At 36.1% G+C, this 18,893-nt stretch overlaps 5 protein-coding genes across 7 annotated transcripts; 3 read left to right on the forward strand and 2 right to left on the reverse strand.

Annotated features, from left to right (window-relative positions):
- Positions 1-84: 84 nt before the first annotated feature.
- LOC132195718 (arrestin domain-containing protein 17-like) lies at positions 85-4,511 on the forward strand. The gene is made up of 7 exons (XM_059617891.1): positions 85-1,056; positions 1,393-1,656; positions 2,110-2,330; positions 2,806-2,988; positions 3,428-3,616; positions 4,060-4,234; positions 4,292-4,511. Exons 1-7 carry the CDS (start codon positions 930-932, stop codon positions 4,390-4,392), a joined length of 1,260 nt encoding a protein of 419 aa, XP_059473874.1. The 5' UTR covers positions 85-929; the 3' UTR covers positions 4,393-4,511.
- A 1,004-nt stretch (positions 4,512-5,515) lies between these two features.
- On the forward strand, positions 5,516-8,091 carry LOC132195713 (uncharacterized). 2 transcript variants are annotated; one of them, XM_059617883.1, is made up of 10 exons: positions 5,516-5,642; positions 5,691-5,718; positions 5,771-5,922; positions 5,986-6,125; positions 6,443-6,489; positions 6,554-6,576; positions 6,637-6,690; positions 7,195-7,327; positions 7,382-7,476; positions 7,952-8,091. In XM_059617883.1, exons 1-10 carry the CDS (start codon positions 5,592-5,594, stop codon positions 8,033-8,035), a joined length of 807 nt encoding a protein of 268 aa, XP_059473866.1. In that variant the 5' UTR covers positions 5,516-5,591; the 3' UTR covers positions 8,036-8,091. The 2 variants fall into 2 exon arrangements, with proteins under 2 accessions (XP_059473866.1, XP_059473867.1); XM_059617884.1 differs by having other exon boundaries at positions 5,522-5,642; positions 5,694-5,718.
- A 3,504-nt stretch (positions 8,092-11,595) lies between these two features.
- Positions 11,596-13,466, forward strand: LOC132195695 (germ cell nuclear acidic protein-like). Its single transcript, XM_059617861.1, has 11 exons — positions 11,596-11,722; positions 11,774-11,804; positions 11,864-11,958; positions 12,011-12,199; positions 12,253-12,379; positions 12,779-12,829; positions 12,878-13,037; positions 13,098-13,145; positions 13,209-13,233; positions 13,320-13,332; positions 13,390-13,466. Exons 1-11 carry the CDS (start codon positions 11,654-11,656, stop codon positions 13,410-13,412), a joined length of 831 nt encoding a protein of 276 aa, XP_059473844.1. The 5' UTR covers positions 11,596-11,653; the 3' UTR covers positions 13,413-13,466.
- LOC132195694 (lipase member H-A-like) lies at positions 13,415-16,203 on the reverse strand. 2 transcript variants are annotated; one of them, XM_059617859.1, is made up of 7 exons: positions 16,044-16,203; positions 15,563-15,674; positions 14,840-14,976; positions 14,559-14,783; positions 13,897-14,109; positions 13,610-13,763; positions 13,415-13,554 (listed from the first exon to the last, which is right to left on the reverse strand). In XM_059617859.1, the coding sequence occupies exons 1-7, from the start codon at positions 16,093-16,095 to the stop codon at positions 13,482-13,484; spliced, it is 966 nt and encodes a 321-aa protein (XP_059473842.1). In that variant the 5' UTR covers positions 16,096-16,203; the 3' UTR covers positions 13,415-13,481. The 2 variants fall into 2 exon arrangements, with proteins under 2 accessions (XP_059473842.1, XP_059473843.1); XM_059617860.1 differs by having other exon boundaries at positions 14,840-14,983; positions 16,044-16,072.
- An 85-nt stretch (positions 16,204-16,288) lies between these two features.
- Positions 16,289-18,649, reverse strand: LOC132195693 (pancreatic triacylglycerol lipase-like). The gene is made up of 7 exons (XM_059617858.1): positions 18,502-18,649; positions 18,008-18,158; positions 17,811-17,950; positions 17,342-17,566; positions 16,853-17,068; positions 16,537-16,690; positions 16,289-16,436 (listed from the first exon to the last, which is right to left on the reverse strand). Exons 1-7 carry the CDS (start codon positions 18,539-18,541, stop codon positions 16,379-16,381), a joined length of 984 nt encoding a protein of 327 aa, XP_059473841.1. The 5' UTR covers positions 18,542-18,649; the 3' UTR covers positions 16,289-16,378.
- Between the last annotated feature and the right edge of the window lie 244 nt (positions 18,650-18,893).

Raw genomic sequence — 18,893 nt, forward strand, 5'->3', positions numbered from 1 at the left:
GTTTGCTCTGAAAAAATTATTTTGCTTAATGTGTAGGTTGTAAGTGAAATCGAGGGAATAATCAAAAGTGGCTTCTCTACGTAGTAAAGATGAAATATATGTATTTATCATCAGAACACAAATTTTATGCTTTACTGAACTAGTGTGTTCTCTAAACTACAAATTTTGCCAATAGCTGTTAGTCAGAATCATTTATTATAATGAAATTATCAAATTGATATTAAAGTATTAAAATTGTAATACAATTTATTATTCGAGAGGTATGTAGAATTAAATTTGATTTCAAGTTGGCTCCGAAAGTTGCCACTGGTTGAAGTTAACACTACAGTCTTGTCCTAAAATTCAATTTTCTTTTACAAATTAATTGAGGAAAGTCGTTTGCTCAAATAATTGTATTGAAAACTAAGATCTTGAACAATATTATGTTTGCAAGTGCCTCTGCAATGGCAAGCAACATACACAGCTCTATGTTGAAAACCTTTTTTAACTGTATTCTCAGCTTTGGAGAGAGAGCGAAAGAGAATTCAAGAACAAAACTTCAAATTAATTAAATTTACTGAGAAGCAAAATTGAAAATTTATTTCAAATAATTACCATTATAAATACTTAATAAAAAATTAAATTGATTCAAACGGGGAAATTTATATTTATTATTTTTTTACAAAATTTTAAGAATGTGATCTCTAAGATAATATATTATCCAAATAGTATTGAAGAAAGAGTCCTTTTAATATTAATTTTGAACAAGTGGAAACCAGAATGAAGCAGAGATTATTGATTTTTACAGGTTTTATTATCTGGCGTTGATGAAAGAAATCTTATCTTTTTGGGCGATTAAGTAGATAAAATCAAATGAACTGTTTCAATACACTTTGCTGTCATATTTTTCACAAGTTGTTTGCAGGATTTTTCCCCGTAAAATAAGAAAAATGGCTGCTGAAGAGAATTTGGAGAAGTTTGAGATTTTGTTTGAGGAACCGCGCGCCGTTTTCTACGCGGGACAAAAAGTGACCGGACGGGTTTTTGTGCGCAACAATTTGACCAAGAAATTCAAAGGTACGAGTTTTATTCAATATTTTCCTTGAGTGTCATTTTTCTGTAAATTTGGTGAATAAAAAACGTCAAGTAATTTTAAAAACTCAACTTTGATAAAGTGAGCTAGGATCAAATGAATATATTATTAAGATTTTTTATAAATAAAAAATATTGAAAAGAACCAGTTTTTGTCTCATAACGTTGAAATTGAAAATTTTAAAGATCTGCAAAAATTGTAAATCTCGAATGATAATAATGAATTTCTTAAATTTTTTTACATTGATTTTCTGATATTTGCAAAATTATTCTTATTTGGAATTTTTCAAATTAATTTGCAAACTAAAATAATGTAAAAAGGGATCAAGGTGACGTTCGAGGGTGTCGCGCACGCCGAGTGGAGCGGGTCGCGAGCTTTGCAGGAGGGCGAACAAGTGGGTCCGTCCTTGAAGGAGCAACGGCCGCAGCTGGCCCAGGCCGCGCGTCAGCAGCGCCTTGGCTTGGACAAGAACCACAGACAACCTGCGGAGGAAACCTGGCAGGGTCCAGACACCGTCAGGGTCGCCATCTCCAACGACGAGCGATACTTCCAAACCGAATTCTACTTGGTTGGCTCCAAAGCAGGCCAGTTTTATTTTTTTTATTTTTTATTAATAAATTAATTTATCAAAAAAGAAAAAAACAACATTGGAAGTTATTGAAAAGAAAAATTTAAAACCCTGAAATTGTATACCAAATTTTCCAAGGAAAGGGGTTTTTCAGCTGAATAATTTTCAAAAATTTATCACCTAAAAAATTTCTTCATTTGATTTTAAAATTTCATATTTCTACAGCACTCTAAAATAAATAATTAGATTTGGTAGAAATATTCAAATTAATAAATTAATTAAAATATTATAGTAAAAAAATTAAAAATTGGATTTTATATATTGAAAAAAAAAACGATTTACAGCTTAATTTTTCCATATTTTTTTTAAAAATTTCCCTTACAATTATCACATATATATAATTCCTAATTTATGAACTTTTTGGAATTGAATAATTGAAAACTGATTATTTTCCGAAATATTGCAACAGAAGACGGCGCGGAAAAAATCTGCGTTGACGCCGGTGAGCTGAGCTACCCTTTTGAGTTTTCGCTTCCAAAGAGGATTCCGTCGTCCTTCGAAGGGTCGTTCGGCCACGTGCGCTACACCGTCAGGGCCGTGATGGAGCGACCCTGGGCCTCCGACCTGCACACCCAGGCACCCTTCACGGTCGTCTGCCCCCTCGACCTCAACGCCAACCCCTCTCTTGCTGTAACAATTATACAATTAATTTTTAATACGAACATTTAAATGTTAAAATTGAAGAAAATGCAATGCAACTTTTCGTTTGATTCAAACGTTTTTAATTATATAATTGGATTTGCAGATGAAATGGGCCGAGAAACTAAAGTATTTAAGTTTTAATAATAAAAAACATTGCTTCCGCCCAAAAAACTTACTTATTTGTATTTAACTATATCGAAAAAATTTCGATCTTCTGATAGTTTTCTTCCCCTTTAAAGGATTCGAATTAGTTTTCTATTAAATTTCATGAACCGAGAATAAATGATTATTTAGAATGCAAATCACTTATTCAAAAATTTGTTCCTGGAAAATGGTTTTAACCCTTAAAATTTTAGATTTTTCAGTCGCAATTTTGAAATCTTTATCCCGTATACAAATTTTTCCTTTTCCTCTTTATTTACTGAGTTTAATAAAAAAAAATCCACTGGTGTTGGTCTTTAAGGAGCCGGTTCAGGTGGCCAAAGTGAAAAAGTTCTGCAGCATTTGGTGCGCGTCAGGTCCTGTCAACGTGACCTTCACCCTGGCCTCAGGTGGCGCCGTCCCTGGCGAATTTCTCCTCCCCTCGCTCGACGTCGAGAACAACTCCAAGCTCCACCTGCACCTCATCAAACTGAAATTTTCCCAGGTAAAACTTACTTTTAACATTTAATTAATGTACATGAAATAAATTAAAACATTAATAAGATTAAAAAATTTAATTTTTTAAATAATAGATCGCAGTTCAAATATTTACACAAAATGAAATTTTAAATACAATTGATATTTTAAATTTGATATTATTATAATTATCTGTATTGAAATTAATTTAATTTAATAATTTTTAAATAATTACAGTAAATGAACTTAATTTACTGATCTAATTTAAAAAAATATTTACATACCTTGTAACAATGATATCAGTTTCATTTTTTATTATTATGTGAAATTTGTTCGAGAAAAAGTAGGCTTGGCACAAATTTTCCATTTTTCAAATCTAGCCTTACACAGTCTTTAATTATGTTAATTATAACCAAAAGAAAAAAATCTTTTTAATTTCCTAATTTTCCTTTTTATGAAAATTGTAGATCGTGACGTACAAGGACAGAACAGGCAGCGAGACACTGAGACACGAAACGATTCTCGCCGAACAAAACGTGGGAAAAGTGGACTCGGGCGACTCGCGCCTCTTCGACCGCCTCCACTTCTACGTGCCCCCGCTGCCCCCCTCCAACACCACCCACTGCACCTTCATCGACGTCCAGTACTACTTGAAAGTGAGACCGAAGGTTTTTTTTAATTTTAAAAGTAAAAGTTAGCTGCAATTTTTACTTGTTTTTATTATCTATTATTTCATGAGCAATTTGCTGGCAAAAAATGTGCCAAAACGTTCTCAAAAATTTCTTTAATTCTTGGCTCTTCTAAATAGAGAATAAAAGTGAAGAAATTAAAGTTTATTGTGAAAAAAATTGTATTTATAATTACAAGTTTATTTTCATAATTTTTTTAATAGAAATATTCCAAAGTCTGCGTTACAGATCAGTAAAATGAATATATAATTAATTAAAAATCTATTTTGAAAAAAAAATATGAAACACAGTTTAGAAATAGAAATTTCACCTTAACCATTTTTTTTTTTTTTAAATTAAGTTATATTTCATTAAAAAAATCCCAATTTTATTTGAGGGGATAAAAATTAAGTAGCCGAATTAAATTCCAGGCGAATTTCTACCCCTCGGCGTGCTACCCCGCGTTCAGCGCGAAACTGGCCGTGGTGCTGGGAACGATCCCTTTGCACAAAAATTTTGGCCGGTGCCACCCTTGCGAGGAAACGCCGCCCGTCGGATGGAACTTGAACGCCCTTGATCAAAATTCCTCCCTCTACGCACATCTGCGTGAGAAAAAAACAAACATTTTTCAAATTTTAGTTTCCTTAACAAAAATCGTTGCAGCTCCCCCGAGTTACGAACAAGTTGAAAAAGATGAGGACGTTTTCACGCCCAAATATCCGGTTCACAAACAAACTCTGCGATTTGAAGAGCCCAAAGCATGAAGTCTTTTTTTAAATTTTATTTCGAGCAATATTGAATTGTGGTTTTAATTAAAAAGATATTTCTCTCATACATTTCTTAATATAATTAATAGAAAAGACAAAGGAGATAATAAAGAATTTGTAAAAAAAAATGCAAGAAAACTGTTTCTTTTTTAAAATCTTCCTATACGCAAAACTGTTGCAGAAATTCAAATGTCAAGTGAAGAAAATTACTCAAGATTTACACTCTTGGACGTCTCGCCTGAAGTTCGTCGCCATTTCTCTATTGATCATTAATTAATCTACAAGTAAATTATACGGTACATTACATCATAATATTCTCTTCAGCTTGCATTTAATGCTGCTTGATATTTTCAAAATGCTCAATTAATGCTGTCAAAAGCGCCCTTAAGTGAAAATTGTAAACTATCTAGATAATGCAGGGTTAAATTCTTCATATAAAACAAAATTAAATTATTATTACACAATGAATTAATTAAAGCCCATTCAAGACATTGCTAAATAAAGTTGTAAATGATAAGGACAAAGGACTAATTTTTCAAAAAGGAATATTTAATGTACTTAACGTTGTATGAAACATTTTAAGTACTAGAAGTGAAAAAACGGACTATTATCCTCTCATTGATTCAATAATTTTTTTCATCTTCGATAAGCTTCAATTCCATATGATTGTCTTCTCGACATCTCGACTCTAATCTTTTTCCAAACTAAAATTTTTTTATTGACATAAAAATAAATAATAATTTATTATAAAACGTACAGTACAATTTCTTTTAATTCACGCGTCTGTATGTTTTTTACAATATAATTTCTCCAACATTCTAATCATAATCTGCATGAAAGAGCAGTATAAAATTATAAGTAAGGGAAATAGATCGATTAAGAAATAATCAATTTCACATCTAGATCAATAATTACAAAAAGTAAAGTTATATTGAAGGTGTTCAACCATTTTTTTGCAAGTTGGAGAGAACTTAATTAACGTGTTCAAAAGTTATGAAAAAAAAAATTTCGTTTGAAAAATTAATTTTGCATTTCGCATCCGATATTATTAAAATTTTACGTAAAAATCTCGTGTAAAGGACTGACAGGAAATGAATTGAGACCGACTTCCAGTGTTGGTGCAACTCGCACGTCCGACACACTCGTTCGGCGGCTCCGCTTTTCAAGTGACGTCATTTTGCAGAAAACGCTCAAACATGGTCACGCAAATTTCAGCGTTTTTAATTGCCAGTCTCTTCGTCCTCAACGTAAGTTTGTAATAATGATTAGAAAAAAATAATAATAATCGGCAAAAGAAGGTTTCGGCGCAGGACGAAGAATCGAGTGGGATTTGCAAATTAATATTTTGAATGAAAATTAAACATGAATTGTGCAGCGTGTGGCGATCGGATGCGGCGGCTGCGCGAGTTTTACTGCGTGTCCAACTGCATCGGCCTGTCCAGCCCGGAAAAGACGGCGTCGGCCATGTTGTCCGGACGCACCAAGGCCGTCAACGTCGGCTTCAACTGCTCCGCGCAAGAGTTTTCCGTAATTTCTTAAATTCGGAGCAAATGAAAATTTTCTAGAATAAAATATCAAAAAACTGAAAAGGGTCCGAAAGTGGGCGTTTGCTGCCAGAGTTTCCCGAATCTGCTGCTGTCCGAGGCGTCCGTGAGGACCGACTGCGTCAAAAAGAACACGATGAAGTCGCAAGACTTGGAAATGGCCCACAACGAATACATTTTCAACAAGTAAATCCAAACTTTTGGAGTGTAAAAATTTATTGGCATAAATATTGAACGTTTACGTTTTTTTTTATTAAATCATTCAAAATACCACCCTTGAATCAAGCATGACGAAGTTCTAAAAATTGAATTTGTTCAAATCGCAAATCGCAACGAATTAATATAGGAAAGACCAAAAAATTAATTAATTACAAACGTACAAATATTCAAAGAAAAAAAAATTATGTTTTGAATAATTTGATCAGTGGAAAAAAATTGTATTCTTTAATGAAAAATACAAGCTTGAAATATGAATGTGGAAATTAATCAGATTAATTTTAAAGGTGGCAGGGCGACGCGAACACGATCGAGCTGGAAAAGGCGGCCAAAGGTTTTAACATTTTTTGCCAGTTTTCCTTTCACTTATTATTCTTTAATCATTTTGTTATTTTTAGTGAACAACTTGGACAAGATTATCGTAAAAATCAAATTTAAATTCAAAATTATCACAAGTGAATTTTAAAATTTACGTCTAAAGCAATACATGGAGTGCCTTTTCCTGGCCGAAGTTTCTGTCGCCAAGTTCAAATTGGTATGAAATTTCAAATTAACATGCAAATCAAAGTGATTCATTCGACCAAAAATTGAGAGTAAACTGATTATTCTTATTTATTCAAACTTTGTAATAAAAATTATTGTTTTTATAAGTTAGATTAAAACGTCATAAATAATTAGTATAATTCTATGTATAATTTTGAAATTAAAATTGTTTTTCTAAAAAAAATTTATCTTGAGAATAGAACAAAAGTAAACAATGGTATTCCTTTTCAATAATTCTATTTTTAAAATATAAATATCTTTATGCAGTTTTAAAATAAATTCAAAAATGCCTAATAAATATTATTACTATCTTGTAAGAATTTAGTGAGATACCTGAGCCTTAAATAAGCGTGTTATTTAGTATCTAATTATTTTTACGCATTTATTGCAACAAAAACTTCCAAATACTATGCGTAAAATTCTAATTTTTAATTAGTGTTTTTATTAGTAAAAATTATTTTTTGAGCACACCACCTTAATTTGTAAAACTTTGAAGATGTCTCCGGAGGGGAAGATCGATGGGGACAAGACGGACGCGGCCTTCAAAGCGGCCCTTCCGGCCACGGCGCCAAAACCGTACACGGAACTTTTCACCCGCATCATCCCCAACTGCACCAGCAGCGTCCAACGTACAAATTAAAACGCAAATTTTTATCAAATTTTCAATTCATAAATTTAAAAAGTGACGTTTCCGGTGAGTTCGATCCAAGTGAACAACAAGACGGTGCAGGCGGCGCCGTTTCTCATCACGCAGTGCTTGCGCAAGTGGATCATAATGGTGATAATTTTTATTTCAAATTTCCTTCAAAAAATGGAAGGAAAATCTTCCACAAATCATTGAAAAATATTAAAATTGATTTTAAAAATTCGTCTGAACAACTGAAAATCAAAATCATCTGTTCTGATGAGGTTGGTGTGGTTTTAAAGATAATTTTATAATTTTGGGAAATTTTCGCCCTCAATTAAGATTGTTTATTATCACAACAGGAATTTTCCAACTTTTTTCACCGGCTTTCAAATATCTCGCGTCTCTGGACTTAATCTCACGTCAGGGCGATTAGTTACAAGTAATAAATTAAATATTTACCGTTTCGAGAGGTTTCTTTGGGTTTTAAATTCTTAAAAATCAGATTTTTTATCACATATAAATTAGAACAAATAACGCTGGTTTTATTTTTCGCCATTCAAAAATAAAAAACGGTTTTGCACGTTTTGTTTTATCCGCACTTTAATTCAATAATATTTTTGATAAGGAATGTCCGAGCGCCAGTTCGACGGTGAGCAAAGCTTGCCAGGACACGCGCACCAACGTCAAGAATTGCGACTTTTACATGTGAATTCTGGCAAAAATTACAATTGGGTTTTTCAAATAAAGGAGAATTTATTTCGCAAATCAATAGAAATTTTTGTATTTCGCTTCTCATCCGTTGTTTTTCTTTGAATCGACCAAGTCGTCCAGTTTGTCGGCGAGCGACTTCATCACCTTGGCCGCGTCCCTCAGTTTGCTGGACACCTTCGCGTTGTCGCCGCTGTTTTGGCCCCACTATGACATTTATTCTCCTAATTTTGGAAGGTGCACGAAATTTTGAAAAACTCACAGCACTACCGGCGAAAGCGATCAGCAGAACAACGAGGAGAAAAGCGAAGGGGCTCTTCATGTTTTATCTTTGGACGGGAAAACTAGCTGCGCTGACAATGAGAGTTAAATTGTTTTCGCTCAACCAGCAGCGCTGACACGTGTTCAACGAAACACAGGAAGTTGCAAAAAAATTATAGAAAATGGCTGCGCAGTCCATTTGGTTGCTGCGTACATCGTTGGTTTTATTTGCATTTTGAAAATTTTACCAAAGAATTTTTTCTGAAACTTATTCCGTAATGAATCCAAAAGAAAGCGTGTAAAATCAGCAATTATTTAATTTTGAAAATGAAATCACAGCTTCTTGACTTAAAAATAAATCATATGACTTTCAAGAGGAAAGAAATCTTCAATTATTCAATTGATTTATTTTCATTAAATATTAAATCGCATTTTAATTAATTCTGCAAAATCAGATAATTTGAATCAATCAATACGCTCTCTTTATTAATACGTCATTTTCAACAAACAGTGTTATTAAATTTGTTATTTTTTTTTAAACATATACATTTTTTTTATCCGTACTTTTCTTGCTTTTCGCAGCTCGGAAAAATTCCAATGTTTTTGATATTTCATCATTGGGGAAAATCAAAACGAGGAATTTCCCCATCTCTGGACGAAAAAATGTCAGTTAAGCGCGTGTTTTAGTAAAACTTGATGGGAAATGCACGTCAGCACTGATCGTTGACGCTGAGAAGTGACGCAAAACGATAAATTTTGAAAAGCAATGAAAAGTCACTCCTGAGTTGCATTGTGTTGAAATTTAAATGAAAATTTTCTAGAAAGGATCTCTTTCGAAATTTAAAACTAAGCAGGTTTTTTTAATGATTGATTCACTATAGGAAAAAAATTGTAACTTGGAAATTACAAGAATTAAGAGTTGGATGAATTTTTCGAATTTTTATAAAATTCTACATTGGATGCTAGGGAGTTCCAAAATTTTACAATGAAATAATTTAAAAGTTGATTTAAGAGGAGCGAAAAGATTGTGACAAAAAAAAGCACATTCTGAGGAACTTTTGAGAGCATCAAATTAATATTTCATTTTTCATAATGTAACAAAGGAACAAAAGTTATTATGAATTCAATGTTCTGTAAATTTCATTTCAATTGGAACGAAAAGCAATTCATAAAAATAAGATATTCAAACAATAATCATTAAAGATTTGGTTGGAAAATGAAATTTGCAATTTCAGCGTTGCGAAATGGCGAAATTGAAAACGAGGGCGATTGCCATGATTTTGTCAGCGCGGATTGATGACGATCAGGGCCGACCTTGGCGCCGGCAGGACACGCAACTTCCCCCGGCCTCGGCTCAAAGGTATAAAAGGGCCGCGCCATCCGCGAGGTGGTCACAGAGATCGAAAGCATCTTTGATTGTCGACATGAAGTTGCTGGTAAGTGCGAAAAATTGAGTCCGATTGTTGCACAGAGACTTGATTGGAATTCATTGTTTGAAGATGGTTTCGTTGTTGGTGGTGGCGGCCGCGGCGTGCGTGCTGGCCGACGACCCGACGACGCCCAAGCAGGCGTCGGACGTGCAGTCTCCGGACGCCAAGGGTGCTGCACCGCCGCCGGGCGGCCAACCCCAGCAGCCCCCCAGGAACAGGAAGGATGGCAAGAAGCAGCTGGCGCAGAAGAGGAGGAAGGGCGGCGAGAGGAGCGACAAGAAGAGGAAGAACAAGACCACCACCTCCACCACCACTGCCGCTCCTTAGTAATTTGATCACTGAATCATGTACCTAGAATTCGAATAAAACAATCCAATGCACAATTAACACCTCAACTCTGCCTCTCTTTTAAACGAATTGCTATTTTCCGTGGAAATGAGAAATGCTGATTATTGTGGCAATTTTCGTTGCGTTGGTGAACGTTTTTATTTAAAGAGAGGATGAAACCAATCTGAAGGGTAGCATAATCCTCCAAAAAACTGTAAGCTTGGACGATAGGGATCATTTTGATAACAAGAAAATTTAGGGTCACCGCATGAATTTTTGAGAAAAACGCATTTGAAGTTAACATGGCTTGCTTATGTAAAATTTTCACTAAAATTATTTTATTGCATTTTAAGTCAACAAAACTACCTTTGGCAAGGGTTGTGACCCACCAGCACGTTCCTTGATAACCCTGCGACAAATGTGGCACCTGAAAATTCAGGGTCGCCACGTACATTTTTGAAAAATTGTTTAATTGAAGGTTGAAAAATGTCGTTGTTTGCATTTTTCTCGTTCCCGAGACAACGCAGAAAAAGTTTTGAGCACTTTAATTTAATTGACTTCTACAATCAAATATAATGTAAGTTAATATTTTGGTTTCTACATTATCCTAATAATGAACAAATTTTCATATATTTCAAAATCCAATATGGCCGCCAAAGATAGACAAGGGTTTACTAAAACTGCTGGCAAATTAGTTTGGGTGCAGATTTTTTAATTTCTTCGTGGGATAGTGGAGCGAATAACCATTGTGTCTTTTCTTAATGGGATCCAAGGTTCTAGGTCAAAGGTCGTTGACCGTGGCAAAAGGTCAAGATATAAAGTTTTGTGGCCCTTTTTTTAAAATGGGCAACCCGTCAAAAAATCCGAGATAGCCAAAAGATGCGGCATGTCATTTTGCGTCAGAGTTTAAATTGCCAGAATTTTTGAACATGCACTTTCCAAATAGCATGAAATTAATTTTCCATTTATTTTTTTGGATTCAACACATCCACATTTCTTACAATTGTTGCATATTTTTCTAGCTTTCAAAAGACACATCTTCTATGCAAGAATATGAAGTTAAGACACATAAAATAAAAAATTATTTAATAATTAATAGCATGGATTGCGTGCGGTTTTATAAAGTCGAATTTGGCACACCATTTGCACATGGAATCCTAAAACAGAAAACAGTATTTTTTTGTCATTAAAAAATGTTAAAATTTTTCTTTGTTGTATCTGTTCAATGTAACAATCAATCTTTTTACATATGCATTTTTATTAAACAATTAGAACGCAGTAAGAATGCTGAATGAATTCTTGCTATCAGCGAAGAAAATATTTTTGTAAGAAGCTTTTTAGAATTGAATTATTACATATTATTTTTGACAGTAAAATTGAAAAACTGATAATTATTTCAACCGATTTCATAAAATTTTGAAAAGCTTGGCCTCGTACGTCAATTCAAAACGCTCTCAGCATTTCTATATTTTTCAATATAATATCAAAAACGTGACGCTTTCCAACTTCCCGTGTGTCGGTCGGTGTCCTCGATTTGCCAACGCGCAAAACACTGAATCGTGCAGCGTTTTGTTGCCAGGGAGGCAGAATTGCCGTCCGTGATGGTGTCCTTTAAATTTGACGGCACCAAATTCAAATTCACGCTTCCGCTGCTGACCTTGGTGCTCCAGGTAAATCAAAATTTGTTTTCCAAAGCGTGTCTGAATCTTAAAAACCTGCAGATTAATTTGCCGCCGGCAACGTCGGACGCCGGTTCGCTTTTTTGCAGTGCAATTTTCAACCAAATTTCATTTAATTTTTATTCAACGCAGCCAAAGATGAGATTCTGCTGCAGGTGTTCTCGACCCTGAAGGGCGCGCTCGAAAGTGTCCACCTCGATTTGGACAACAACATCGACGACAAAACAGAATAATATCAAAATTATCCAGTTTTAAAAGTTTTATAAATCAATTAATTAGGACTTGGGCGGCGATTTGACCAAGTTGGCCAACGTGGCCGAGGAGTTGCTCGACCTGACCGACGTGAAGAGCGAGATGAGCGCTGCCCTGACCTCGGACGAGACCACCGTGGACATCATGAAGACCATCGAGGACATCCTGCAGTACTTTGACGACAACCCTGAGGTGGCCGACGACAGCCCTGACGACGCAAGAGCTCCGTTTCGATTCCAATTTTGAAATTAATTTTGTTTTATTTGCAGCTCCAACAGATCGTGGACGTTGTGGACGAGATTTTGTCCGTTTTGGACGATGGCTCTTCGGACGGTGGCACAACCCCCAAGAAGAAAAGCAACACCACGGATGCTCCGGACGACGAAACAAAAAAACGTATTTATAATATTAACTAAAAATTCATTAGGTTATAAAGTCGGATTTTTTGATGGTGAAAATCACCAAAATGTAGTGCAAATTTCGATATTTTTGCAAACTTTTGAAGCTCACTTTAGCTCATATTTAGAAATTTAATTTCAAAAATATTTTTAAATTGTTTCTAACGCAATTTAGAGAAAATTGATTCCAAGTTCACTCACCGTTAAAATAATTGTTCAAATATTTAACCATTTGAATTTTACACTCTTCACTTCATAAAGGTTGATGATATTTAGCAAAAAACCTATATTTTTTCCACTAATAGGTTTTAAGAAATTGAAATTTCATTTGTTTCCTTGTCAACTCAAATCTTAAAGTTAATTCTATATGTTAATTAAAATTTGTTTTGTTCTTTAGCAAAAAAGAAACAGACCAACGACGAAGGGGACGGTGAAGACTCCAAACCAAGTTGGTGGATTTTTTTGCCTCTTTTTTTCAAGTAAAACGAATTTCCAGAAAAGAAAAAGACGACCGCGAGTGAGGATGACGAAGTGACCAAGGCCAAAAGCAGCACGACCGAGGAGGCAAAAACCAAGGCGGCCACCGCGAAAGCTTCGAGTGATCAGGAAGTGACCAAGTCGGCGAAAAGCTCGACCACGGACGCACCCACCACTCTGTAAAGCTTTCAAGAAAATCAAAAAGTTTTCATTTTAGTATTGTTTTTTTAACCTTTCAGCAAAGGAACCACTAAAAAGAGCGATGACAATGAAGACGATGGAGAAAAGTAAACATTTTTGCCTAAAAATCTTTGCAATCTGAAATTTATGAATTTGAATTTTTTAAATAGAAAATCAGCCACAGGAAAACAACCGGTAATCATGGATAGGCAACCTGCTCGACACCAGAGTCGTGCCGGTTGCAAGACTTTTTTGTTTTAAAATAAATGTTTCCATTTCAGGTGGACAATAAGGGTGAATTCGGTAGTGATTTTAGTAAGGTATGGTTAAAAATTCTTTCTCGTTTTTCAGGTGACGATGAAGAAGATGCTTAATAAAAATCGTGCAAATATTTTGTCTTTTTTGCAAAAAATATAATCATTTCAAAAAATTGTGAATTTCCTTTACAAATAAGTTGGAAAGCCGAGGGCGAAGGGCGCTTTGTCTGCAGTCGCCAGGAAGAAGCTTCCTCTTGTGCTGTTTCGGAAATGATTTTAAAAAAATGAAGTCAAATATTAATTAAAAATTATACTCTGCGCGCGTCGGATAGCCCATGAGGGCGATCTGGTTGGCGCTGCATGAGCCGTTCTGGTAATTCTTCCACGAGTCGCATTTGTGAGAAACAAAGTTGTCCGACTTGATCGACTCGGTGAACAGGTCGGCAGACCTAGCGTGGCTGCACGCGCCTTTAAAATTAAAAAAGTGGAAAAATTATAATTAATTTGTCAGAAAAATTTATCAATATTCAAGCAAATTATTTTTTAAACAAAACATCAATATTTAGATTAAATTTAAAAAAAAAATTTGTTTTCGTCTCACAAGAAAAGTCTGAGCCGCAGCCGGGCTGGGGAAATCCGCCGCCGTTGGGGAAGAAGTCGGCGTGGCCGATCGCGTCGGCGAAACTCATCCAGCCGCCGCAGGTGTGGATCACGTCCACGAAGGTCGCGTCGGTCAGGGTCAGCCGACCTGCGGGGTCGTCGTAGCTGAACAGAATCTGCGCCGGATCCACCCCGGTGATTCGACCAATTTTCCCTTCATTTGATGAGAAAGAAAAACATGAAATTAGTAAAATTGACCCAAAGTTTTAATATTTCTCCAAAATTAGAGAAAAATTTGTTTAAAAATCCAACAAAATTCCTTCAGATTTTAAATATCTACTAGAATTTGATAAGATTGATTAGAAATTTGAACATATTTTCAAGCTAATTTAAAAAAAGTAATAACAATAGAACAAACTTCTCTTAATATTTATTGACAAAAATAAATAATAATAATGAGGGCGATCCAAAAGGCTAACCTGGCCTGGGCTAATTTAACCCGCCATTCAATTTCGCTGGTGGGCTAAGTTAGCTCGGGGCTAAGTTCAAGTTAGCTTGGGCCAGGTTAGGCTTTTGGATCGCCCTCAATAATTATTAATTATGAGATTTCCAAATGAGAAAATTGTAACTATTAAATATAAAATCCTGTTTTTTCTTTTATACCGGTGCTGTTTTTTCCGCTGAAGCCGCACACGTGGGCGCCGAGACTGTGTCCGACGCAGTGGACTTTGTCCAGGTTTTGTCCTCGGCTGGCCAGGAATCGGTACATGAGCCGGAGGTACTCGCCGGTGGGGAGGGCGTTGGCCTTGGCCACGTTGTACAGCGGGCCCTGGGCAGGTCCGGACCAATCGACCAACACCACGTTGCAGTCCTCCGCGTCCAGAAAGTCTGATAAATTAAAATTTTTATTAGGAAGGAACGCAAAAATTAATAGGAAACGGGACTTTGCTTGGCCTCGACGGTCCACCAGGTGAAGCCGTCGTCGTTGTAGCCGTGAACCGTCAACTTGGTCGCCCTGCCAGGGTCGAACAGCCCGCTCAGGTTGCCCACCCACATCTGCTGCCCCACGTCCCGGTTCGCCCTGTCAACTTGAAACGTTAATTAAATAATTAGCCTTCAGCATTGTCTGAAAAAAAAATGAGGAAAATAATTCATTAGGAGTTAAAAAATTAGTGTAAATTTCAATTTCAGAAGTTTTTTTTTTTTTAATTTTTTTGATGCCAAGAAAACTTTAGAGAAGTTTTCAAAAATATGTAAATAAATATTTTTAGAAATCTTTAGTAAATAATTCGATTTCATAATTACTTTACTGATGCCACCAAATACACGTATTTACAAAAAATTTTGGAAAATAAAAACTAATATTCCTCAAAATTTTGCATTAAAAAAAACTAGGATAATTCTGTCATCTTTCGTACCATTTGAAGAAAATTCAATTGAAGACCATTTTGAAGACTAAAATTTATATCATTATACGGTGAAAATTTTGTTCTGAAACACTTCATGACTCTATAAGGGAAGAGCAGCCTATTTTGATTTAAAAAGCAAACAATTTGAATTGCAATTCTCTTATCAACCGAAGAAGACAATGCTGCGTCCTACGAGAATTCGGCCAGATTTAAAAGTGGCCGAGTTAAAAATGAAAAATTTAGTACAATTGAGCTCACCTTGTGAAGAGATGGAAGGTCACTTCCGAGTACGGGTCGATCAGGACGGGTTTGGGTCTGAATAGGTTGAGCCAGTAGCGGAAATTGCGGCTCTGCACAGACGCTGCCTGAACTTGAAATCCAAACAAAGGAAAACGGGAATTTTAATTAAGATAAATCACAAGAAAACTCTCATCTTATTGAAAATATTCCCAAAATTTAAGTCAATGGGAGGAGATTAATTTAATTTTTAAATAAAATATTGTTCCGAGGCCCCGTTTTGAATATAATATTAATTTTTATTTCTCGCTATCCTTGGTGGTTTTCACATTTTTCTTTGATTCACTTTAATCAAAATACTTGGGAAATCCTCCGGAACGTTTTTTTACTCTGATTTTTTAACGTTTATAGGAAATTTTTACGACAATCTTGGACCTTCTGCAAGATAAACATTTGAAGAAAATGAATTTCGGTTATTTACGTGTAATTGATTTTTGCGTACCTGCTGCTGAAAGGAGGAAAATCGCGACGAAAGCGGCGACTTGCCTACTCATCGTGAGCTTTCAAACTGCGCGAGGGACAAACAAGACGAGCTAGAGAGGTCAGAGGGCACAAGAGACGCAACCAAGTGCTTCTTTTGAAACGAATAAAAAGGAAAACGATTCTTATCTCGCTGCTCAAAATGATACAGAGATAAAAGTCGAGAGTGTTTTTGTTTCATTGCTGCCGAGATAAGCGGGTTGCAAAATAATATAAAGTTAAAAATTATTATAAAACATATGTATCAATTTATTAATATCACAATTCTTTGGTTTTTATATAATTTGTACCAAAAAGTTAGCCGAGGGCGAAGGGAGAAGCGTCGGCGGTGGCCAGGTAGAAAACGCCACGGGTGCTGCAAATATTTTTGCAAATTACGAATATTGGAAAAATATGGTTTTTTAGAAAAAATTTATAAAATTTGTTGGTTTGAAATCATGATTTGAAAAACGCACCTAGTGCTGGAAGGGTTGCCCATGACGGCGGTGGCGCCACCTGCGCAGTTTCCGGCCACAAAGTTGTCCCACGTGTCGCACGCGCGGCCCACGAAGCCGTTCGACTTGATCGACTCGACGAAGAACTCGTGCGATCGGCCGTGGCTGCACGCGCCTGTTTCCAAAACAATTTTTAAAAGAAGCATTCAAAAGGTCGTTTCTTATCCTGTTCTATTATTAATAATTTAAATAAAATTATGCTAAAAAAGAAAGATTTTAGCAAATTTTGACAGAATATATTAAGAAATCATATTTGCTTGAAATAATTTGAAATTACCGGTGAGGTCGTTGCCCTCGCATCCGGGCTGCACGAAGGAGCCGCCGTTGGGGTAGAAGTCGGAGTGGCCGAGGGGCTTCTCGAAGCCCAGCCAGCCGCCGCAAGAGTGGATCACGTCGACGTAGGCGGCGTCCGTGTCCGAAAGACGGTTCTCGGGAAAGTCGATGTCGAAAAGAGGCAGCGCAGGGTCCATTCCGGTCACGCGCCCCAGGGTTCCTAAAATTACATTTTGTCCATTTAACATAAAAAAATAATAATAATAATAATAATTAAAATTGAGTTATTTTTTTAAAATCAGCCTTTTTCATTTTAAACTTCAACCAAACGAAATAGACACGTTTCAAAAATAGAAGATTTGAAAATTTTTGGCCGCACAAAATCCAATATTGGAAAGTTATTGCAACAAAGTCAAGCAGATCAAATATTTTTACAAATAATAAAAAAGCTGGAATATTTTGTTTAAATTTTGTCAATTGCTCTCGATCATACCAGTGGCGTATTTTCCGCTGAAGCCGCACACGTGGGCGCCGAGGCTGTGTCCGATGCAGTGCGTGTTGCCGACGTTGTGTCCGAACGAGGCCAAGTACGAGTGCATTTGGGCCACGTACGCGCCGGTCGGGTCCACGTTCGCCCTGGCCTCGTTGTAAAGCGGACCCTGCGCAGGTTCCGACCAGTCCACGCAGATCACGTTCACGTCCCCTTGATCCAAAAAGCCTGCAATTTTTCAAAATTAACAAGTTAATTTGAAAAACCCTTCAAATATTGATGACGTTGTCCTATGCGGTGGCCATCTTTGTTTCCCAATAAAATTCAAATTGATCTGTTAATTTTTATCCACAATCAATATTAGAAAAAGTTTTTTCCACAACGCAAGGGACTTTAAGAGAATACAATATTTATCATCGAATTTTAATATTTTTTTGTTTTTGAAGTTGTGAGGGTCTTTAATGGAACTGACTGTTTTTCATGTTGATGGCCCATTCGGTGAAGCCGTCGTCGGTGAAGCCGTGGATGATGAACTTGGTGGGTTTGGCGGCGTCGAAGGGCGCCCCGTTCAGGTTGTCCACCCAGATCTGTTGGGCCGTGTTTCGGTTGCTCCTGTTTTTTCACCTTTTCATAATTTTCTGGCTTCTTTTGAATAAAAATTTTTCTGACCTTGTGTACAAGTGGAAGGTGATCTGCGTGTAGGGGTCGGTGACGTCGGCGCGGGACTCCATGTCGAGGATGGCCAAGTTCATCTTGCCGTCGACGCCGGGGATGTTGATCCACTTCTTGGCATTGGATTTCGCGCTTGGAGCCGCGCTCACTTCAATTTATAGAAAAATATTATTAAATAAAATTCAATGTCAAGGGGCAAACAAACGACTGCAAAAATTGAATAATTATTAATTATTTTAAAATTCAATAAAACAAAAACATTAACATGTAAAATATACTTAAAAAAAAATCAACCTGAATTGTGGAATTTTTTTGTTTTAGTTGAAAAAGCTTCAATTTGATGCGGTGTGAAACATTTTTTGCTATAACTCGTTTCAAATAATCATATAACAAAAAAAAAAAAAAATTGTATTTCGTTTATTTTTTTCTCCTAATAAAACAGGAGATTATCTGATACAATCCATCAGATCAAAGCGAAATTGTTGTTTTACCTGCGACGACGACGGCCAGGGCTAGGCAAAGGACCTTCATGTTGCTAGTTGTGCGGGTGTGTCTGTTGGTCGAAGGTTTTATACTCGGGCGTGCGCTCGAGATAACAATCAATCTCAATTAATTTGTTTTTGTATCCTCGCGAGATCGAGCAGTACATCCGATCAAATTTCCCATCGCTCAGCACAGTTACGTGATTGAGAAAACAATTGGATGGCGTTGATTGATTTTCAATTGCTGATAAGAAAAGCACTCTGCGCGTGTTGAAAAAGGTGATAATCGCTCAGTATAATTTGCGCCAGAAATTTATACCGAGATGCGCGGTAAAGAAACGGTGCGAAAATCCCCATGACGATTTTTTTGCGTTTCGGGAAAAGGGTTTAAAGGAATTTCG

This window comes from Neocloeon triangulifer, unplaced genomic scaffold, assembly GCF_031216515.1.
Source record: "Neocloeon triangulifer isolate White Clay Creek 2 clone unplaced genomic scaffold, ASM3121651v1 ptg000010l, whole genome shotgun sequence".
Taxonomy (NCBI): Eukaryota; Metazoa; Arthropoda; class Insecta; order Ephemeroptera; family Baetidae; genus Neocloeon; species Neocloeon triangulifer.

Excerpts from the sequence above, each read along its gene's own strand:
- LOC132195694 (XM_059617859.1), bottom strand. The coding sequence starts at position 16,095 with ATGAGTAGGCAAGTCGCCGCTTTCGTCGCGATTTTCCTCCTTTCAGCA. Across the intron at positions 14,110-14,558 it reads CAGCGGAAAAAACAGCACCG|GGAAAATTGGTCGAATCACC; the intron begins GTATAAAAGAAA and ends CATCAAATGAAG. Across the intron at positions 13,764-13,896 it reads CTGCGGCTCAGACTTTTCTT|GCGCGTGCAGCCACGCTAGG; the intron begins GTGAGACGAAAA and ends TTAATTTTAAAG.
- LOC132195718 (XM_059617891.1), top strand. The coding sequence starts at position 930 with ATGGCTGCTGAAGAGAATTTGGAGAAGTTTGAGATTTTGTTTGAGGAA. Across the intron at positions 2,331-2,805 it reads ACGCCAACCCCTCTCTTGCT|GAGCCGGTTCAGGTGGCCAA; the intron begins GTAACAATTATA and ends TTGGTCTTTAAG. Across the intron at positions 3,617-4,059 it reads ACGTCCAGTACTACTTGAAA|GCGAATTTCTACCCCTCGGC; the intron begins GTGAGACCGAAG and ends ATTAAATTCCAG.
- LOC132195695 (XM_059617861.1), top strand. The coding sequence starts at position 11,654 with ATGGTGTCCTTTAAATTTGACGGCACCAAATTCAAATTCACGCTTCCG. Across the intron at positions 11,805-11,863 it reads GCCGGCAACGTCGGACGCCG|CCAAAGATGAGATTCTGCTG; the intron begins GTTCGCTTTTTT and ends TATTCAACGCAG. Across the intron at positions 12,200-12,252 it reads CCGACGACAGCCCTGACGAC|CTCCAACAGATCGTGGACGT; the intron begins GCAAGAGCTCCG and ends TTTTATTTGCAG.
- LOC132195693 (XM_059617858.1), bottom strand. The coding sequence starts at position 18,541 with ATGAAGGTCCTTTGCCTAGCCCTGGCCGTCGTCGTCGCAG. Across the intron at positions 17,069-17,341 it reads CAGCGGAAAATACGCCACTG|GAACCCTGGGGCGCGTGACC; the intron begins GTATGATCGAGA and ends ATGTAATTTTAG. Across the intron at positions 16,437-16,536 it reads GGCAACCCTTCCAGCACTAG|CACCCGTGGCGTTTTCTACC; the intron begins GTGCGTTTTTCA and ends AAATATTTGCAG.
- LOC132195713 (XM_059617883.1), top strand. The coding sequence starts at position 5,592 with ATGGTCACGCAAATTTCAGCGTTTTTAATTGCCAGTCTCTTCGTCCTC. Across the intron at positions 5,719-5,770 it reads GGCGCAGGACGAAGAATCGA|CGTGTGGCGATCGGATGCGG; the intron begins GTGGGATTTGCA and ends TGAATTGTGCAG. Across the intron at positions 6,691-7,194 it reads CTGTCGCCAAGTTCAAATTG|ATGTCTCCGGAGGGGAAGAT; the intron begins GTATGAAATTTC and ends AAAACTTTGAAG.